This window comes from Lissotriton helveticus, chromosome 9, assembly GCF_964261635.1.
Source record: "Lissotriton helveticus chromosome 9, aLisHel1.1, whole genome shotgun sequence".
Classification (NCBI taxonomy): Eukaryota; Metazoa; Chordata; class Amphibia; order Caudata; family Salamandridae; genus Lissotriton; species Lissotriton helveticus.
The window spans coordinates 274833347-274856051 of NC_136070.1; the positions used below are offsets into that span (position 1 = coordinate 274833347).

General features: G+C 44.8%; 1 protein-coding gene across 1 annotated transcript in view; it reads right to left on the bottom strand.

Moving 5' to 3' along the window:
- Positions 1–361: 361 nt before the first annotated feature.
- Positions 362–22705, bottom strand: part of ISM2 (isthmin 2) — an 87748-nt gene continuing 65404 nt past the window's right edge. The window contains exons 4-6 of the mRNA XM_078659972.1: positions 17400–17540; positions 7731–7808; positions 362–5014 (exon numbers count right to left, since the gene is read on the bottom strand). Coding sequence (XP_078516098.1) covers positions 4497–5014; positions 7731–7808; positions 17400–17540 — 737 coding nt within the window. The 3' untranslated portion in view covers positions 362–4496. The remainder of the gene's footprint in view (positions 5015–7730; positions 7809–17399; positions 17541–22705) is intronic.

Consider the following 22705-nt stretch of genomic DNA (forward strand, 5'->3'; position numbering starts at 1 on the left):
TGTAGGCTGCGTAAACATGCAAAGTCAGCACAAAAGAACAGCTGATGTCTGCACTGTGGGGTTTGTGTGTATTTTAAACAATAGTAAACCCTTAGGTAAAGTTTGTTCAGATAAGCCTATCTTGGTACGCAGCCTCAAAATGCAACAGTTACAGTTACACAAGGCACCAAGGTTGTTGATTCTTACCGAGTGTCTCATTTCTTGTCCGTGGTTTTCACTATATAAACCCATGTAACCATAGTTCAGTTTGTTCTATCCTCGGTTTCTTGATGGTCATAAATCTGGCCCTATGTTCGGTAGTAATAGCAGCGCAATAAAAATTCACATACCCCATTTCATATTGCAACACATTAATCTAATCATATTTTTATGTTATTTATTTCATATGCTATTTTTATCACATACAATAAATACAAAACCGGGAACAAATATAAGCAACAAACAATAGAAAATTGACATAGTATCTTGAATGAACAATAGAAATTCAACATGCTTAACACTTAAAACTACCTATGCAGCATTACAAAAATATGGAGCATCTGTGCTTAGATCCCTTTCAAATTTTCAAATAGATAATTAAAGACAGCTTAACAATATCGTGAGAATCAACATATTTTTAAATAAAGTGCCTCCATCCAAGTACATACAGAGTAATATCTGGAAAGATTAACAGATGTAAATCTTGCATAGCCCTTGGACATGACAGTCAAATGCTTAGAAACATATGTGCTCTGTCGCAATCCATTTTGGGAAAGTTCTTATTGGACGGCAATGAGGTTTCCCCACTTGGTTATAGTGAATGTCAGAGAAACAATGGGTGACGTCACAACCTCTTCCTTCTGTGTAGCTGCCACTTCCTCTGGTAAAATTTCACACATTGTGTTCAGCAGATGAAAATTAATATGGAATGTAAAAACCTGGACCTAGACATCGGAATATTTACGAGTGGTTGGAATATAACGGTCCTTGGTTATTTTAAAATGTTTGCCTCTGAATCTGAATTATACAGATCTTACAATTTTTGCCCACCTGTCCTGATCAACGCTGCGGGTAAAATGTAAGGATCTGATAAATAGGCAAGTTCTTTGACCAAGGATTGTTGAATACAACGAACAAGATTGCTCCCAAAGACCTTCCTGGAATGAGGGGGCTCTGCATGGCTACACTGCAAAGGTACAGGAATTCAAAAACATGCCTAACTGATGCAGTCAGGTCGCTCACCAGCATTTCACAACAATGCATAATCTGGGAAACAAGGCTGCCCTACAAGGCCTCATTATGAGTGGCCTCCTAATTTTAATGGGGTGGGGATCGGCATTGGAATGACAAGTTTTTTTCACTTTTACCTGGAGTTTTCAAGTCCTAAAAGCAGCTAAAAACTCTGGAACTTATTTATAAGAAGTGTTGCATCGCTGCAGCAAAGCAGCGATGGAACACTTCTCAGTGCGCCCTCTTTGCGACACCATCGCAGCAACATATTCACTATATGACGCATCATGTCACAAGGAATGACAGATACGTCAGTATTATTGACGTATATGTTGGCGCAAAACTGACACATAGCTGGAGTTGTGACAGACGTGTGCCGGAACTCCAGCAATGCAGGGGGTAGAGCTATGATTATAGCTCTGCGTCGCTACGAGGCAGTCGTAAGGATTTGACGCAATGGCGTCCTAAAAGTGGTGCACTGAAATCTTATAGATTTCAATGCACCACTTCTGCAAGGCTTTGATGTGGGAGAACGCCCACCCTGCACACATTATACCTGATGCAGTTATAATGTAGCGCAGGGCTTTACGAAGTGACGCATCTGCCTGGATGCGTCATTTCATAAATGTGGAGCAATGTGGTGCATTATTTACACCACTGCAGCGTCACAGAAAGTGATGCAACGCAAATGTGATGCGAGGGCTCATGAATAAACCTCTCAGAGTAAAAGACTGTCGCAAAATGAGGACTTAACCAACAGAATAAAACATTGAATTACAAATTCCCCTGGAAATTCCTCATTTCTTAGTGGACCTTCAGTGCCCAACTCATAATGTGCTGGATTTTCTCCACCCTCGCAGTAATTGGCATCACTCGGTTCGATGTGGGAAAACACTGGTCCACTTCCTGAGTCACTGGTAACGACGACCTAAGACACCAACGTTTTCACACTTGAACATTCTCAAAGGCATGGTCTACCTCACATTAAATACTCGCTAAAGGACACATCTTAAAGCACATCATAATGCACAATTGCAGATTAAAAATAGCATAGCGTGCATGTGTGAACAACTTCCAAAATGTGTCTTCCTATAGAAGTTCACGCTCAAATAATACACATCCTGCCCCCCTCGAGTTCACCATTTTGTTGTACTGAAATTGTGGATGTTACATTTATCCTTTTTGATGGTGCTCAGGAGCATCCCTAAAAAGATGAAGGGCAGAGCCCACTATACCGCTACTGAAACGTGTAAACTGCAGTTAGCTCTCAGATGTCTGCAGCATGTTCTTAGATCTTTGAGCAATCTTGCTGCGCCATCCTATTTTCAAATGCACACTAACATCACAATCCAAACACATAGACATGAGCATTCACATTCAACAGCCACTTTTGCCTACAGGAATACAGGCAACTGTGCAGACTTAATATGCTTGGCAGCCCTTTTCTGTCTGTAAGGTAAATGACTGATTGTTTCTCTGTGCTTGGAGATTGTCTGCTCATAACCCACACAGCCTCTTACCAAAATCGCTAAGCCCAAACACAATCACATACAGATTTACACTCACAGATGCATACTTGTGAAACTAAAAGAACAAATGCACTCACTTGTATAAGTATGCCCACATATATACACAGAAACAAACACACGCTTGCATACAAATGTACACAACACATATAGCATAAGCACATTTTAATAAATATATAAAAAAACATAAACATATAAAAAACACACTTTCTGCTATGGAGCTTGCACTGTGTAAATAGACACAGACACAAGTACACACACTCATAGAAAGGAAGACTCGATGACAGTCACGCTTACATGCACACATTGAGACAAACGTACACAAAAAGCCCAATTTACAAAATAAATTGTTCATATGCCCATGGGCAAGATGAATCCACTTCTATGGATGTGTTAATTTCCTTTGGGGGAGACCTGCCTCATTGGAAGCATATCTTTAATTTGTATATGGATGTACTGCCACTGAGCACTGCTACAGTCTCATTTCACAGGTGTCACATCAGACTTGTCGCTCACTGCAATCTTCTGCTTTCTTGTCAATGGCCGAGCTAACAAAAAAGTTTTAGTCGGATTTAGACTTGGGTGGAAACAGAAAATCCATCAATTTCTGTAGAAAATGCTAAACCCAAATAAAAGTCTCCCACCAAATATGTTCTTGTCTCTAATGTACATTGTAGCATGTATTCTTGAGGTAGGCTGGCGGCATTGTGTTGTGCTTTCCCATCCACAATGTGCTGCTCCTCTATATGAATATGGGACCTGTACATCGTGCCTTATAAGCATACGTATGCACTGTGCAAATCTTTATAAGAACGCGCCAAGGAGTTTAATGCATCTTCACATACTTGTATTCTTCAAGCTATAACAAGGGACACAAGGGACTCTACAAAAATAATTACAAAAAGCTTGACACGGATACATCTCCTTCAACAAACACGAGAACCACCGCAGTGAGCCACACAATATGGGTGGCTGCAGAAGTGACCACAAGATTAGATGCTACCTGCCTTCCTCAGCAACCACACATCCTCTGCTACCACACAAGCACCGGCGATGCTTTGGCTGAAATCTGAATGTTTCCGACTTCTCACAAGAATGGTTGGTGTTCCTTTATGGTAACCTACAGAGACCCACCAGGAGCAACTACCTTTCGGCTACTTTCAGGAATCTTTGGAACCAAGCCTCCTCCAGGCCCAGTGGTCAAATGCCCCAGAGCATCTCTTCTTCACAGAAAAGTCACAGCCACATATTGACTGCGCTCCCTTGGAAATTCTCACAGCTATAGAGACGATATCTGGAATCTGGTGGACCATGAGATTACAAGTCAACCATAGCAGGTGCATACAGTGGACGGTGAGACCATGTCAATCCAGCATCAATCAGGTCAGCCACTGAACAGCACTAGTGAAAGTCCCCACCTCATAGTGTGGCAGTGTCACATGTGCCTATTCAGTTCCATCCAACAAATCTTTTTATACCAGGGTTGCTGAAGACCTGGTGACTGCCTGACATCTCAATCTGTCAAGACAGCAAAACAATTCAACTGTCCGACAGCCAAAAATCTTCTGGTTTGATGGGTTCCCTTTCAACATCAAATGCCCTTCCTGTGAAATGACATGCCTCTGGCAGTACCAGTCGCCTGCTGCCTCTGGTGTCCCACTGAAATGTCTCTCAAAAACCTGCCAGAAGCTCAGATCCATTGTCACTTATTGTCCTATGGTTTACCATGTGACACCAATTGAAATGTAGACGTCGGGCAGCTCAATACTCCTTAGCTTCTTCCAACTGGGAGAGGTACTCATCCTCTGAGGGACTTTCAGGGCAGCCAAGCCCATTGTTCGGGGGCCGCACTGAGTGATACCGTGTCCAGTCACCCTTGCAAAGGATCCAGGGCAACATGTCCACCTTGTAGTGCAGCTCAGGAGAAAATTCGGTGCTAATAAGGTTGGGGGCACCAGCACCCTTGCCCCTGGTAATGAGTTTCAAGCGCTCATCATAGCAGCAGTGCTGAGCCGCCAAGGTGGTGCTGTCCAAAGAGAGCATGGAGCGAATGCAGAATCTGGCACTCGGTTTGTAGATGTCTAAGCGCTCCTTGGGACCACTGGCATCCCTCCAGCGGAAGGGACGACCCTGTTTCTCATCCGGTATGGTGACTGTGCTGTAGACTGCCTCCAAAGGGTAAGAACAGGGACAGCCAGGCAGATCCGTCAACACCTGGCTAAGGTATTTGGTAAGGAACTCGCTCTTGCAGCTCAGCCATTTCTCACAGCTGTCCACATCTGTTGACACAAAAAATACTTGAATTAAAGGAAAATATCGCTATTGTGCTCCCCACCGACTTCTGTCACTGACAGAGTACCCTACTCTAAAAAGATCTATCGGCTGCAGCAGATGTTCTGCCTGTTTTCCATGATCTTACCACATTCCCTAATTAAGGATGTTCTACTAGTACATAAACTAACTCCTAATATTCAGTCTAAATTCAGCACCAATCACAGAGCTATACAAGTGTGTATATGAAAAATAGATAAAGTACCAAATTAGCATACTGAGCAAAGACGCAGACAGTGAGTGAGAAACATACAATAGAACAACGAGCGTCATAATAAATAATAAATGGGTGAGGAACCTCAAAGTCCTTCATTGTTGGAAAAGATAGGGATGTTTCCAACAGTCTATGCTGGTGGCATTGAGTCTCCTAGGTTCCCCTATGCTGTAAACGTTCAGGAATAAATCTAGAAGATGTAACATTTCCACAGTTCTTATCATACATTGAGCACAGTTCTCCCTATTCTCAGCATCTGTGAGGAGATGGGCCTTAGGGGGCAGAGTCAGGACATGGGACAAATTCCAGCAGATATAACTAGTGGGAGTAAAATCCAGAAGATAGCGTGGAAAAAGAGCACAGCACAAGGGAGAAAACAGGGCACGCGTGGCTAAGAAGACAGCAGGGAGGGAGCAGAGTCCTAAGTTAAAACAAACTTTGGTCTACAGGTTTGTGACCAAAAACTAGACTGGTCTGGTCAGGATGTAACTCTCCATCTACCTTGAACTGTGAGACTGAAGGTGGATATCTTACCTACCAGTCAACTACATCAGTCTGGGATTTCACCCAAACTTCAACTCCCTCTCATCTTGCATGAATGTCATAAGGAGAGTCTACCAATGCCAAGATGTTGCAAACTTGCTGTTAAGGGACAATATAAGTATGAACTAATTTGACCCAACCATTTGCTTTGCTAGCATGGATTGCTGTTCTGTGCAGATCAACATTATCTGTTAAGAGCTGCCTATGTCATGTACGGTGGAAAGACAGGGACTATGGCACAAAGGTACTTGTCAGGCATCTAGAGTGTGAGCAACAGGGGGCCCCAGATTACTAATTGGTAGGAGAGGGAGCAGAAAAATGGTGCTGTCCTGAAAGAGAAAGGAAATCTTGGAGTGGCACTATGTAATAGAATTGCTATTGAGTGTGGCTATTTTAGACTATAGTATGAGGGCCCAATTTAAAGCTGTTCGTCTCATTGCCTGCACAGTGTGCGTTATAATCTTGTTTCTCTTCTATGACGTTTTATGTTAAAACACAAGTTCTCTATAACAAATTGCTCCTGACATTTGGTGAACGTTTTGTCTCGGAAATCATTGTACTGTCATGCAGTGGTTGTTCTAGGAGCTCTTGAGATAGCTCCTCACCTATACAAAGCAAAAACCCCAAGAGATGAAGGACAGTGTGCTGCCTTTAGTGCTGGGAGAGCTGATGGTTCTTCATTTCAATTAGCAGCTCATGCAGTTTCCTTATAGGAGCATATATGGGTTGGTGCAGCACAAAATAATACTTATGTGTAGTAAGGCAGAGCATGAAGCATTGGGATGTTTCTTGGCTCTTTCTGAAGCTCTGCCATTATCACCTATGACTTTTAATCATCTATATGTAGAACATTGTCCTGTAAAATGACTCTTTTTAGCACCTTTTTAAACAAATATTGTGAGGAAGGCCTCCACATTTCTAGATTGTTTCAGATTAGGCCATTCCATGAATTTAGTCAATGGAGCTTGTATTACAACATTTCCCAGGGCATCATTTAGTCGCCAGACCAACCCAGCAGCAGATGCTCTTTGGAAGGCGTTGTTCTTCTCCTTAATAGTGTAAGTTGTTGGGTATGGGCTGTTCTTTTTCATACTCTCGGATATTGGTTATAGGCAGCTCTTCTTGCTAATAGTCTGAGTAGGAGGTTATGAGCTACTCTTCTTAATAGTATGAGTTGTTAGTTATAAGCTGCTTTTCTCCTTTATAGTGTTACTTACTGGTTACAAGCTACTCTTCTCCTTCATAGTGTTAGTTATTGTTAGTTGTGGATTATGGGTTTCGCATGGGAAACATCCTTTACAACACAACTTTCACCACGCAGTGCCTTTACAACGCAACTTTTACAACGCAAACCATTACAACGCATTGCGCTGGGGGGCGCTCTAGGATAGGGAATAAGTTTAATTTACTATCCAGCACCTTCCCTAGTGTCCACGGGGACTGGAGTTGGAATAGTAAATTAAACTATTCACTATCCAGCACCCCAAAGCGCTATGCGTTGTAAAGGTTTGCGTTCTAAAAACCGCGTTATAAAGGCATGCGTGGTAAAAGCATGCGTTGTAATGTCATAAATCCGTTTCGCATGGCAGGGCTTCCCCTTTATGGTGTGTGTCATGGCTTATGGGCTGCTCTTCTCATTCATAGAGTGAGAGTTGCTGATTTTGGCAGTGTGGCTCTCTGTTTGGAGTATTCTTTTTCCTACATGGTGGGAGCTCTCTGTAAACAGCTGCCATTCTCACCTAAGGTTGTATGTCTTGGTGTGGAGAGACTCCTCACCCACACAGTTGGATTTCTCGGAGAACTGTGAGCCAACCTGCAATATCAGACACTCTTGCTTTGTGCAGATGGCGTTTCTTGGGTTTGGGATGGAGCCCTGTAATCGGTCCTAGAAGAAACGGTCTACTCACCCGAGCTGAATACAGCTGTTGTGTTCTCATTCCCAAATGGTGTTTCTTCCGTGGCGTAGTCCAGATCTCCTTCTGTCCCTTGAGGAGAGAAAAACATCTAGAGTAAAACCACAGGAATTACAAAAGCAGGACATTACTCATTCGTCAGAGAATTCTGGAAGGGGAAAGCGGGATGGTCGAGAGGTTGTGTTCTCCAACTGTCTCTTCTGGATGAGACACATGCAACAGATATGATGCATCATGTGCACTGGCATTCTTCAAAGGAACAGGTCACAGGAAGCCATGTTATAACCACCCGCCTGAAGATGCCATGTGGGTGCACTGAAAACCAACATGTTTTAATCCCGATGACATGCTATCTACAATAGAGTGATTATTCTGTATGTTGTAAGGACATTTTAAAGATTATTCTGTATGTTGTAAGGACATTTTAAAAAAAGAGGACCAGGTTTTGGAAATACGATCTTTTAACGCTGTATAGTATGATTGTTGCAATTATGTTTAGGTTTTTAGGTAAGCTGGAGCGACTAGGAATATGGAAAACAAGCAGTGTCAGATTTCTGAGTGTTCTGAATAGATATTTTGTTAGAATGTGGAAAAAGCTGTGGTGAAAACAGAGAGAGAGTTGAACTCACTCAACTTTTGACAGGAAAGGTCAACTGTTATCAGGAGCTGTTACATTGACAGCTCCTGGTTTACTTGTGGTTGACCACACAAGACCTACACTAGGGGTTCACTTTACCAATGAATCTTATCCTGGAGTGTTTCGTCTGATGTTCCAGCTAGCATATGCATTCACCCATCTTCTTGATATAGCACACAAAGATGACAGACTGAGGGCGGCAGAGCACGTTACAAATACTAGGCACAAAATAACAGTGAGACAAGCATAAAAAAACAGGAAATGTTGGTCTTTAAAAATATGGCGTCATCTTTGTAGTGCAGGTTTGAAAAGACTTAGAACAGTAGATAGGTACAGATTACAAAAGGTATTTTAGGAAATGGATAGGTCGGTATAGCATTCAAGTCCTTGAAGCATTTCCAAATGATGATAGTTTCATGGTGGAAAACCTTTTGCATCTGGGGGGTGCCGAACTGGATCAGAGCTTGATTTCTTAAAGTTGTGTTTATATTAGAAAGCTGAAGCTGTTGAGATAAGTATTCAGATGTGCTCGAATGAATTGTCTTGTACATTGGAAGTCAATCCAGCGAAGAAAGGACTGGTGAACAGCACTAAGAACATTTGGAAGCTGAGACCATGGCTGGAGGTCTGTTTAGATGGTAGCTAGACGACATTTAAGTAGCCCTAATAGCACTGCATTTCCATAGTCTATATGTGTGATGACTGGGGCTTGGGTGGCAGGCTTAAAGTCTTGAGTTGAGAAAAAAGGCCTAAGAGTACAGTGAAGCTTTAGCAGGAAACTAGAATTCTTGGCCATCTCTTTGAGATCTAGATTAAGGTGGAATAGGTTATTGTTCTTGATGCAAAGAGATTACGTGAACAGACACTAAATCGTTCTTGTGTGCTAAACGAATAGTTTCTTACCTGTCGGTGTAGATTTGCAGCTTGAAGATCTTCCTGGATTCACTATGCTGTGCATATTCCGCAATCTGGTGGTTGGGTCCGGAATCGTAATCTTTTTTCTCTTTTTTTTTTTTTTTTGTCGTAGCCCAGGTGGGCGTCGACGTCCCACCATTTGGTGTACCTTCGGTGACGTCGGCATGCTTCCGGCGGAAGCTACCACCCTTGGGCGCCATCTTTGGATTCTTTTTTTCTGTCTCTTTTTCTTTTTGTCTTTGTAGTGAATCCATGGCTATGTTTGTTAATAGTTTTCCAACGTTAGTATTTCCACGTATCATGTAATTGTTCCAACTTGCTTTCTTTTCCATCTGTTTCCACCCTCTTTTCCAGCCTCATCTTTCTGGCGGAGGCGGGTAGGTTCGCTAGTGAATCCAGAAAGATCTTCAAGCTGCAAAACTACACCGACAGGTAAGAAACTATTCGTTTTGCAGCATGAATCTTTCTGGATTCACTATGCTGTGCATAGATTTTGTAGCGGTTTTCGTTACTTTTGTGGCGGTTGGGTGGAAGATGAGCGTTGGTTGTTGAAAATATGTTGAAGCACTTTTTGCCCTACTTGTGCTTCTTTGTTCATCTGTACATCCACGCAATAGTGCTTAGTGAAAGTGTGCACTGAAGCCCATGTTGCCGCCAGGCATATGTCCTGAATTGGTGTGTTGGCCAGAAAGGCAATTGTTGCTCCTTTCTTCCTGGTGGAGTGGGCCTGTGCCCCTCCTGTCAGCTCCTGGACAGCTTGTTTGTGGCAGAATTGAATGGTCTGTGAGATCCATCGAGCTATGGTGTTTTTAGTTACTGGTTTGCCCATGTAACTGTTTGCGAAGGACACGAAGAACTGTTTTGTCTTCCTGTGCTCCTTCGTTCTTTCAATGTAGTGCATCACAGCCCTTCTTGCGTCTAGGGTGTGGAGCGACCTCTCAGCGCATGTTGTTGGGTTTTGGAAGAAGCTAGGGATCTGAATACTCTGATTCATGTGGAACCTTGACACCACCTTTGGCATGAAGTGAGGGTCAGTTCTCATCACGACCCTGTCACTGTGTATCTGGATGTAGGGTTCCTGCAGTGTGAGAGCCTGCAGCTCACTCACCCTTCGTAGCGAGGTGATTGCTACCAGAAAAGCCGTCTTCATTGTCAACATTTGCAGTGATGCTTTATGGATGGGTTCGAAAGGTGCTTTCATGAGCTCCGTCAGTACCACATTTAAGTTCCAGGCCGGCGGCGGCATTCTTTTAGGCGGCGCTATTCTTTTAGCTCCTTCCAGGAATCTCTTTACGACTTGGGATGTGAAGAAGCTTCTCCCTGTTTCTCCTCTTGTGTATGCCACAATCGCTGCCAGGTGCACCCTCAGCGAGGATGAGCTTAGTTTAGCTTTAATTAGGTGCGTGAGGTACCTTAGCACCGTGGATTCCTTGGTCAGTTTCCTTTGGAGCTGTTTCTTGCAACACCATTGAGTGAATCTTTTCCATTTTTCCCCATAGCACTTGCGTGTGCTGGGCCTTCTTGCCTCTCGCAGCACCCGGAGGGTGCTCTCTGGTAGTTTTAGGTGTGCAAATTCTAAGTCCTCAGGAGCCAGGCTGAGAGGTTGAGGCTCTCTGGCTCTGGGTGCAGAACTTCTCCGTTTTCCATGGAGAGTAGGTCTCTTCTTTTTGAGAACTTGTGGGGTGGCCCCTGCGCCATCTCCATTATCTGAGAGAACCAGGTCTGTCTGGCCCATTGTGGTGCCACAAGGATGAGCGTCATGTTGCTCTTCATGCATTTGTTGAGAACCCTGGGGATCAGTGGTATCGGGGGAAAAGCGTAGGCAAATGTTTTTGACCAGCTTATCCATAGGGCATTCCCCTGGGACAGTGCCTCTGGTTGCCTGGATGCAAAGTATTGGCATTTTGCATTCCGGTGTGTTGCAAATAGGTCTATTGTTGGGGTGCCCCATTTCCTGAATAGACTCTCTGTTTCCTGACTGTTGAGTTCCCACTCGTGGGACGCTGAAGTCTGCCTGCTGAGCCAATCCGCTTCTACATTGTCCTTCCCTGGCAGGTGTATGGCTAGCAAGTCTATTTTTAGTGGTATAGCCCATTTCCAGATCTCCTGTGGCAAGTTTGACAGAGGGAACGATTGAGTTCCCCCCTGTTTGTTTATATAAAACATCGTTGTGGTGTTGTCTGTCTGTATTAGCACCTTCTGGTTGTACAGGTGTTTCTGAAAGGCCTTGAGGGCTAGCAACACAGTTTTCAGTTCCAGGTAGTTGATGTGCCTGACTGCATCTGTAGGGCTCCACAGACACCTCACTCTGAGCCTGTTCATGTGTGCGCCCCACCCCTTCTGGGATGCGTCTGTGGTGATGGTCACTGTTGGGTCCGGTGGTGTTAGAGGTTTCCCTTCTGTTATTCTCTCCCTGGTCCACCACCTTATCTCTTCCTGCACCCTGTGCGTTACAACCACTAGATCCTCCCAACTTCCTGTAGCTTGTGACCATTGTTGTTGCAGCCACTCTTGGAGTGGTCTCATTGCAGGCGTACATTGGGGACCAGGTGTATGCATGATGCCATCATCCCCAAGATCTTGCTCACAGTCCTCACTGTCAGAGCTCGCCCCTTCTGGTAGTGACGTTTCTCCCTCAACAGACTGAGCGTTCTCTTCTCGCTCGGTAGGACTCTGCATTGGACGGTGTCGATCTGGGCTCCCAGGAAGATCTTCACCTGCTCTGGTTCCATCGAGCATTTTCCCCAGTGTATGGAGAACCCCAGGTTTGTTAGCGTTCTTGTCACCTGTTCTGCATGCTCTTTGCATGTCCTATAACAGCTTGCCTTTACCAGCCAGTCGTCGAGGTAGGGGTACACGTGTATCCCCATTCTTCTTAGGTGTGCGGCCACTGCTGCGAGGCATTTGGTGAACACCCTTGGTGCGGACTTTAGGCCGAACGCCAGGGTCGTGAATTGGTAGTGATACTGGTTTACTGTGAACCTTAGCATGTGCTTGAGCTGCCTGTTCATGGGGATGTGCAGGTACGCATCTTTGAGGTCTATTGTAGACAGGAAGTCCCCTGCTTTTATTTGTGGGATGACCTCTTGTAGGGACGTCATTTTGAATTTTTGAGTTTTGACGTATTTGTTCAGGAACCGTAGGTCCAGGATGGGTCTTAGACTTTCGTCCACTTTTGGCACTAGGAAGTAGTTTGAGTACACTCCCTTGTTCCGTTCTTTGAAAGGAATTCGTTTGATGGCCGCTTTGAGGAGCAGTTCTTGGGCTTCCTCTTGCAGTAGTTGCAGCTCTTTTCCCGAGTGCTGTCTTTTCTTTGGTTTTCTGTTTGGTGGCCTCTTTTCTAATTCTATGCAGTATCCGTACTGCATGATATTGAGTATCCACTTGTCTGTTGTTATTTTGCTCCACTCCTGGAGAAAAAATCTTAATCTTCCTCCTACCGGTGTTACATGTTCCTTTGTGTCTTGTCCGTGTAGCCCTCTCCTCTTTGTTTTCCCGTGCTCCTCCCCCGGAGGGTTTGGGTGGTGGGGCACCTTCTCTCATCTGAAGTCACTTAGAGGGGGGTTGTTCACCGCCTCTCCTTCTTTGGCCTCGTCCATTTCCTCTTGACCGAAAGGATTGGCCCCTGCTTTGGTAGTTCCAGCCTTGCCTCTGCTGGCCCAGGTGGCCCTGGTTGTCACTCTGTTGCCCCTGGTGGAAACTTTGGTGAGAATCTCCTCGCTGATTTCCACCTCTGCCGTTCGGCCTCCGTGTAGGAGTGCCCCTTCTCATCCCTCTGAACTGCAGGGCCCCCATGGACCTTGCCGTCTTGTTGTCTTTCTTCAGTTGGGTGAGCTTATCATCAACTGGGGCTCCGAACAGTGTTTCACCGTTGAAAGGTGTGTTCAGGATGTTGTTCTGAACCTCAGCCTTGAATCCTGAGATCCTGAGCCAGGCTTGCCTTCTTTCTGTGATGCCTATAGCCATCAGTCTGCTGGATGTTTCTGCCCCATCCAAGGCTGTCTTCAGGCACGAATTGGAGATGCTCTTCCCCTCTTCCACAAGGTGTGATGCCCTCTCACGGTATTGTTCCGAAAGGTGCTTGAGCAACTGTCCCATCTCTTCCCAGTGCTGGTATTGATGCCTATTCAGGAGGGCATTTGAATTCGCCATCCGCCAGTGCGTTGCGGCGTTCCTCTCAATCTTCCTGCCAGTTAGATCCATCCTCCTGCTTTCCTTGTCAGGTGGGGGTCCAGACGTTGTTGGGACGTTTGCCCTTTTCCTGGCTGTTGCAGCGATTATAGAATCTGCTGTGACGGATCCCTTGATGTAAGCTGGGTCTTGGGAGGAGAATTTGTATTTCTTCTCCGTCCTCGGCGTTACTGATCTGCACGTAGCCGGGTCCTTGAAGGCTTCCTTCCCCTGGTCTGTGATACTCTTGAGCATGGGCAGAAACTGGCTTCTTGTCTGTATGGGGAGCAATGTCTCAAGCAGGAAGTCTGCTTCTGGCTTCTCCTCTTCTATCTTAACCCCATAGGCTGCTGCCGCCTTTCTTACCACCTCATTGTATGCCCCAATGTCATCCGGTGGTGAAGGCCTCGAGGGGTATGTTTCCACCGCCTCCTCTGGGTTTTCGACCTCGATGTCCTGCCATTCCTGGTCTTGGGCCGTCGAGGAACCTGAGCCGTAGCTTGACTGCTGTTCCCCGTAATCCCCTTCTGTATAGTAGAGGTCTTCCTCCTCTTCGTGCTCCGAAGGTTCTGGGGTTTTCGGCGGCTCTTCGACGTCGAACTCCTCGGGCTCCTGTACCTCAGCGACGGTCGTTGCCGGCTTCGAGGGGATCTTGTAGCTTCTCATTTTTTCATCGAAATCCTTCCTTCTCTGAAGGATGTTCTCCATTTCGGCCTCGAGCCTCTTTCTCTTTCTCTGCATCTCTATGGCCTGTTTGTCGTCGAGCATTTCGGCCGCCCTTTTCGGCGGCGCCGTCAACGTCGAAGCTTTCTTTGGCTCCTTTTCTTTCGACGTCGAAGTTGAAGTCGAAGTCGAAGGCCCTCTTTCGGGTGCTTGCTTCGATGACCTTTGCTTTTCGCTGGTCTTCTGCCGCCGGGAGTCCTTCTCGGAGGATCCGCTGGGCTCTTTTTCGGAGGATGCAGCTTCGGTCGTCGATTTGTTCGACGCCGGTGCTCCTTTCGGGGCTTTGGGCTCAGACTTTCGAGAGTCTGCCTCTGGTTTTCGAGGCCCTGTGGGAGTTTTCGGGGTCGTAGACTCTCCTACCTTTTCAGGTGTTTTCTTATCGGTCTCAGCGACCGTGAAGTCATCTTGGCCTTCGGCGATGTTGTCCTCGTCGTCTGTGGAGAGGCCAAGTTCATAAAGCGTCGGGGCTTGGCCCTTGCCCTGCATCGTGTGATGAGCCGTCCTCTGTCTTTCTCGAACTCGGAGTGTCTTCGGCTTGAAGACGGAGCAGGCGTTGCAGTCTCTGCTCTCGTGGTCGATAGGTAGGCAGAGGTTGCAGACTGGGTGCTGGTCCTTCCGTGCGAACTTGTGGTGGCAGTTCTTGCAGAATTTAAAGGGCGTCTTGTACATCCCTGCGCTGAGGGGGCCCCTTGTGTGTGCATTCCTCGAAGTACGTCGAAGATATCGAGATTTTCTCCTTTCTTCGTCGTCTCCTCTCTAAAGGTCCTCTTCTCCCGATCTTCTCAGGTCTTCTCGGTTGAAGATTTGCAGTATTTTCTCCTTTCCTTCTCCAAAACCTCTGGAGCTTCACGCGACGGTCCAGACCCAACGGCTGAAAAAAAGAATCTGAAGATGGCGCCCAAGGGTGGTAGCTTCTGCCGGAAGCACGCCGACGTCACCGAAGGTACACCAAATGGTGGGACGTCGACGCCCACCTGGGCTACGACAAAAAATAAAAAAAAAAAGAGAAAAAAGGCTACGATTCCGGACCCAACCACCAGATTGCGGAATATGCACAGCATAGTGAATCCAGAAAGATTCACGCTGCAAAACTCAATGTACCCAACATTGAAGTCCATCCTGTGTCTAGTGTATTTGGAAACGTCCATAAAGCCTGACAACATTAAGACACAGACACCAAACACAACATAATGCACATTACTTCATATATAAGACCAGCATGGCATCACACAACATTACATATAGTATACCAAAAACACTCCCTATAAACTGGCTGCATCATTATCTCTGGAAAGAGGAAAGACTGCACTTCCCAGTGTTTGGTAGCAGAACACTGTAGTCAGAATAGTGTCTGCCATACATTTTATTTCCCATTGGAGTACATTTTAGAAACTCTACACATAATGGGACAATACTTTTGTAAACAATATTTAATACTTGATATAAAAGCCAGCCGATATTTCTTGCTATGATATTCTGACATACAACCCCTCACAGAATGATTTCTTTCTGAGGAAAGAGGATTTTGTGTTCAGGTGGCACAGGATGAAATTAATTGACTGTGCATCATGCCTAGGTGGACATTAGTGCTGGAAATATTTGCAGAGTGGGGTTGCTTAAAGCATAATTTTAAACCTCTGAATGATGGTGATGTTGATCAGCAACGAAATCCCGTATGCCCTCTGAGGTTGGGGGTTCTGTCCTGGTCTTATCACCGCTAGCTCCAAGAGAAGAAGACTGGCCATTGGGGAAACTGGGAGAATTATGAATGACGTCTTCAAAACAGCTGATGTGTGCAGCTCAGCATTGGTTCTCAAATTTCAATCAGAAAGGAAAAGGAAAACGAGACTAAGAAAACGAATCTAAATGTCCAAAAGGGGATTCTGCCAATGAAAATCAAATTCATGTTACCTTTTTTAAAGCGATCAACAAGCTTCCGGATGTCTCATTTGAGGACAAATTATTTGTTAAGGAAGATGTTTAATTGTTTTATAGGACCCTTTTTATACTGTTCACAAAGAAATTCCCTTTGCAATACACTTCTAGACGTTTAATATATTTTGAAGTAAGAGAACGAGGAGGCAGGGAGGTTGCTTCAAACAGAGGGAAGGTTGTCCACAAATCCAAAATGAGCAGTTGTGGCCTTCCAAGACCACACAAGTGTATTTTCAATATTCAGTGCTACACCTCCCAATCAGCCTTACTGCTCATGGACCCCAACTTGCAATCCAGAAAACAGAATAGGGAGTGCTACCAAAATTAGACTGGGGTAAAAAAGAAATATGAAAACTCATAAATGAAGAATATCCAAAAATAAATAAAAAATGGACAGTCAGGATGAGTGAAAATTTCTTCAATTAGTCCAGAAAGCATGTACATAGGTTTACAATCCTACATTCATTATTTACTATTACAATTAATTGTAATAGTAAATGATTAATGTAGGATTGTCACTAGTTGTTTGCTATACCAAATGATGTGGGGCTTGGGTTTGAGTCAAGATGGGCCTACAGTACTATTTCATCAAAATAAAGTTAAATATAATAAGAGAGCCTTGAACATTGTTTTGGATTTTACGTGTTTTATGTGTTTTTAAAATTTGGTTTCATATGTGTTTGTTTCACAGCCCTGATGAAGTCCTCTTGGAAGGACGAAACATGTTGGTTGAGCTGGATGTTTTGTATTTTGAAGAGCAAACTTTATTAAAGACTCACCTTCGTGGTTTTCATGTATTTATGAACAAATTGAAGAAGTTTTCACCCGTTTTGAATTTTCATATTTCCTTATTGCCCCAGTGTAATTTTGGTAGCGCTCCTTATTCTATTTTTGGGATTACAAGAGGGAGTGTTGTGTTGTGTGCTTCCCCATAGTGTTCCTTGGAATCAGGTGGGGGTCGAACTGTTTTACTGTGTGTGACTCAGCACCCAGTTTTAAGCAGGCCTGGTGTTCTGGCAACTGTTAATTTAGGGTGCAAGTATCTTTGCGAAGAAGTTTCTTTCCCACTCCCCTTTTCTCCACTCTCCACCAAATCTGTCCATGTTGTAATGCCACCATTCTCATCTGCTGGTCATGGAAACCAGCTACTAAACCATAAGAAGGGTGAGGGTTACCCACACATCACTCCTGAGGGCAAATCCATGCATGTACTAATTGAAATGTACATACACAGGGCTTGAAGGCTGCTCATGCAGCTGGTGAAGGCCAGAGGTGCCACATACCTGGGCAATGGGACGCATCGCAGGTCCTGGCTTCAGTGGCAGTGCAGGAGTAGCCGCAGGAGCGTGTCCTTTTCTGGTTTCCCCTACCGCAGGTAACGCTGCAGGCAGCCCAGGAGCTCCATTCCGCCTCACCTTCATAATCTGCAAAGGGTTGAGTAAGGGTCAACTGCAGAATTCCAGGAGATGAAAGACACAATTTACATATAACCACAAAGTGTGTGGATAGCCTCCAAGATGACATGTGTGCCAGGCCATTCTTGGCATATATAATGCACCAGATATCCATAGAACACCCTTATGCAGGAACCACCAACAGTCTGAACAAGGCATGATTTCCAAATATGTAACCTATACCTGCAGATAGAGCTTAGCAGGAAGAATAGCACCAAATCTGCTCCAATTTAAGAAAGCAATGAAGACTCACCTCTTTAAAGTACTCTACATCACACACAATACATTGCCCATCCTTAACTCAGCTTCTTCTCCTATTAATTGTTGACTTTATGGTGGTCTTTGACCATGTAAAGCACTCTGCCACCTTTTTCTTAGGGTTGTGTCACAGAAATAACTTATACATGCATACAAATCTATCACAAGCAGATTTAACAAATAATCCTGAAATGCCACTGTCGGACGTCAGCCATCCACCATTTCTCAGAAGGAGCCGCGGCCCGTTCGGGTAAGAGCTGTGTGGCATTTCGTCTGGCAACGAGGGGAAATTAATTATTTATTTAATTTTCCCTCATGGTCGTCTGTCGAATTCCCCCACCGCTCTTACCTGCACGGGCCACGGCTGCTCAGAAGGTGACTTCAGAGAGAAGTCCTAAGCCAGCACAGGTCCTGGGCACTTTCCAGGTACTTACCTGGTAACCCGAGGATCAATAATGTAGTGCATAATCGAGAAATGGTCATAGGGTACTCATGTCTCAGAATAATATCCAGCTTACCAAAACAAACGGCTATACTCTTGGTTGGGGGAAGATTGATCCAATCCCACTGACAAAGAAGGTTGTAATTGCCACCCAAACAGAAATTTTGAAGTGCTTAGATATGGAGGTATCTGATAAGGAAGTCCTGTCCAATTTTAAGATGATTTTAGCCAAAGTAAACGAACATCTTACCATGAAGCAGAAAGGTACTGTGCAAAAAAGAAAAGAATGGTTCAACCACGATTGCTCAGTAGCCCATAAAAATTTAAAAAGAGCCCTCTCAGAAAACACTAGAGATAAAGAGGAGGTCAGGATTCTGAGAATAGCCTACAAATTGGCCTGTAAAGCGAGAAAAGAAGAGCTAAAAGAGGCATTATGGGACCAGCTGCATGAAAGCTCTTTAAATAAAGATAGCGAATCATTTTGGAAAGTGGTTAAAGCACCTTTCCTGGTGGATTCAAAAGACCAGCCAAGTCTTGATGTAGCTATTGAGGGACAAACTTGGATAAATCATTTCGCCAAGATTTTTGGCAAATCTCCAGTAGCAGTTGCTAGCGGAAAAAATACCACCACAAATGAGGATAAATCATTCCCAATTCCACTAACATTTAAACTACACGAGGTAATAAATGCACTGAACGCCAGTAAGAGTGGAAAAGCCCCAGGTCCGGACGGGGTACCAGTTGATTTTTTCAAATTTTGTATGGATCTCTGGGCCCCAATAATAAAAAGGGTATTCGACGCAGCAATGGCCCACGGATTACTTACATCCTGGACCCAATCAATTCTAGTACCCATCTTCAAGAAGGGTAATAGAGAGGAGGTGACCTGCTATCGCCCAATCTCCCTCCTGGACTCACTGGGGAAAGTACTGGGCAGAGTGGTTCTGCAGCATTTACAGGAGTGGGCAGACGATACCGGGACCCTCTCGGACATTCAGTATGGTTTCCGAGAGGGCCACGGAACAACGGAACAAGCCCTGAACTTGGCCCTGCTGATGGGAAAGTACGTCTCAGCAAAGCGTGAGAGGTTGTACATGGTATATGTCGACCTCTCTGCCGCTTTTGACTGCGTCAGTCATGCAAAACTCTGGTCAGTTCTGATTAACATGCGAATGGACGAGGTTCTCGTGACCTTCCTTAGAGAACTTTACTCCAACGCCTCCGCGAGGGTGCGTTTTGGAGTACGGGGTGAATTGTCAGATTCCTTTCCCATAGAGCGCGGCGTCAGGCAGGGTTGCGTCCTCGCCCCCTTCCTCTTTTCCCTCTACACTAACGGTCTTGAGGTAGAGATGCTACGGGGGGGATTAGACTTACCCCGCGTAAAAGAGCGATTGGTCCCCGCGCTCTTGTACGCAGATGATGCGGTGATTATAGCAAGCACCCCCCGTGAGCTAAAAAAATCCCTGAACAGCTACGCAAAATTTATGAGCGACCTAGATCTTCTCATAAACATAAAGAAAACCTTTGTTATGGTTGCTGGACGGGTTAGGAGAAACGGAAAAACAATCTTTTTAAATAATGAAAAATTAGAATCTACTTCCCAATATCCCTATTTGGGAATCATGATAGATGAGAAGCTCAACTGGAGAAGGGCCATAGAAGCTCGCAAGCACCAACTTTTGCGATCCATCGCCGCTCTCATGAAATTTGCCCAGAAATTAGGGAAAAAAACCCCAGTTGAACTACTCCAAATCTACAGAGCCAAGTGCCAGTCAATCGCACTTTACGGGGCGGGCTTATGGGGCCACAGACACACAAAAGCCCTCCAGGTTGCAGAGAATACTTTTTTAAGATTTCTACTGTCAGTCCCTAAAAGAGTATCGACTTTTGCCTCTCATGCAGAATTGGGACTACCACACATTGAGGACTTGGCCAAAATTGAACCCGTACTTCTTTGGCGCAGAATATGGGTCTCAACAAAGAACTCTCTCACTAAAGCTATTGTCGCAGACTGCATGACCCTAGAGTGTGCAGACAAAATAGACTGGTTAAGATATGTTAAAAATCTCCTCACTGATCTAGGAATGGCCGAGTATTTCTATAACCCGGAATCTATTATAGGAATTCCTAAGAAAGACCTCAAGGTAAAGGCGTTGAGTCACTTCGAAGAACTACGTATCACTGCGGAGATCAAGAAACCTTCTGTACTGCACTCCTTGTTGGTCACAACAACAATGGAAATGGAACCATACCTAACCTATGTTGACTCGCAGTTTGAACGATTCCTACTAGCGAGATTCAGGCTGAATATTTTCCATAGGGTCGTCGCATTCCCAAACAGAAATAGCTGGGAAGAGAATTTAATCCCCTGCGATGAACTATCTGAACAGTCAACGATGCACACCGTCCTGTTCTGTAAATATTATTCCGCCCATCGAAGTCTTTGGCTATCCCCATTGTTGAGAACCTTAGGCCTCCGAAAATGTCGTCCAGTCATGTTGTGGCTACAATTTTTATCCTCAGAATATGTTTCTAAAGTCGTTAGTACTTTCTTAAAATGCATTTTTAAATTAAGGCTGAATTTTCAGAACAATAAACTTTAAATTGCCTTGACAAATCTTCATCATTACTAATTTTAAGTAAGCTGAAAATGTTTTAGTATTGTTAAATTGTATGCTAATATATTGTATAAATGCTTTTATGGTAACTCATGGAAAATGAATGCCGAATAAAGATTTTTACTTACTTACTTACTTACTCACTCATGTCGTACTACTGGAGATTCTCATAAATGTATTTGTAAATTGCCCCTATAGTTTAGAATATAGACATATGAAAAATAGTTTTACTATGTGCCAAAAAAGTGATCATTAAAAAAGGGAAGCAGCCCAAAGAGAACCAATAATTTAGTCTTAGATTATGGAGCCAACTGTGGAAAAGTAAATTTTGCCATGTTCTGTGTCCCTACGCCTCATCCATCATATGTTATGTGTGCATGACCAATATGCATATGTTATTCCCCATGTCCGATTAATGACGCAATTACAGTTGTGTCCACCTCTGGTATGCTAGTTTCCAGTCCTCGTGAATACTACGAATATCAGGCCTAGGTAAAGTTACGTTGCCACGTTTCTCAGTATGCACGTTATTCCATTATAAAGTCCCCGTTTCCAGGCCTCAAAAGGGCCCGGACATCAGATTCAGCTCCTGTCTCCTGAAAAGCCTCGCTGAGGAGCGATACAGCCCCCACCTGTATCCTCGACCTTTCACTTACTTCCTGCCTCGCAGTGCCCGGTGCAGCCCGGCTCTGCCTCTGAGTCTGCCAAAAGTATGTTATAGTTCCAGCTATCAGTTCAGTCCTCCTCTTCTGCATTCCTAAGCTACTGAACTGCATCAATAGTTTCCGTCATTGTCTAGCCTTCTCGTCTCCACGTTAGAGAAATACTGTATTAATGGTCATTTAATATTCCTCATCACGCATTTCATGTAGAATAATGTATGGTCCAGTCTTAGAGTCAAGTTAGCTTTTCCCCTCATGACTTCTAGTTTATATCAACATGTTCCCTAAACATCAGATACCAGATAGGGTTTAGGTACATGTCGCTCCGACCCTCCAGACTCTAGTCTCTGCTCCTAGCACAGAGTTCATAGCCCCCAGCTTCTCCTAGTAATACGTCATTGCCAGTTTTCGCGCACCATTAGGTTAGAGGTCCCGGCTCCTTAGGTAGCCCCCTCCAAAGTTTCCGCCCATTTCATGACATATTCTGTTACGTTTGCATCACATGTCTATGTATACTCCCAGTTACACCTCTTTTTACTGTTATCTCTCGCGACTGCTACGCGTCACGCCTTCTGCTCCACCCACTGTTACGCCTACTGCAATGTAATGCTATGTGTTTGCGCTATGTATATAAGTCCATGTATTATTATTAAAAGTTAGCGCGCTCATCCCAGATCAAGCCCCGGCAGCTGCTGGGCCCCAGTTGTCCTGCTGGGCCCTGTCACCTCTGTTCCTATGCAGGTTGTCCTGATCCTGTCCTTATGCTGTAATAAACCTGCAGAAACTCCTACTACCTCGAATCTTGACTCTTATTTTATTGAGCTATCTGTTATTCATTCATTCATTTAAAAATAGATCCGGTATTATTTATTTATATACCACATAATGGCGCCCGAACAGGGACTTGCCCTTTCCCCACGCGTCGGTGAAGCCACGCCGACCCCCTGACCCTCTGCAGTCGTGACGGAACCATACCGTGCACTGGCAGATATTTCTGCTCCAAGTATCCCTCAGGCCCACGGAGGAGACGGAGGAGGCGGTCCAGCATCCGAACGAGACGGTGGAGGAACGCGGCGAGTCCCGACCAGAGCCCAAGCCGAGAGTCCAAGGTCCGAGGTATCCCGAGGCCCACCTGTAACTGAAGTCCGAAGTTCG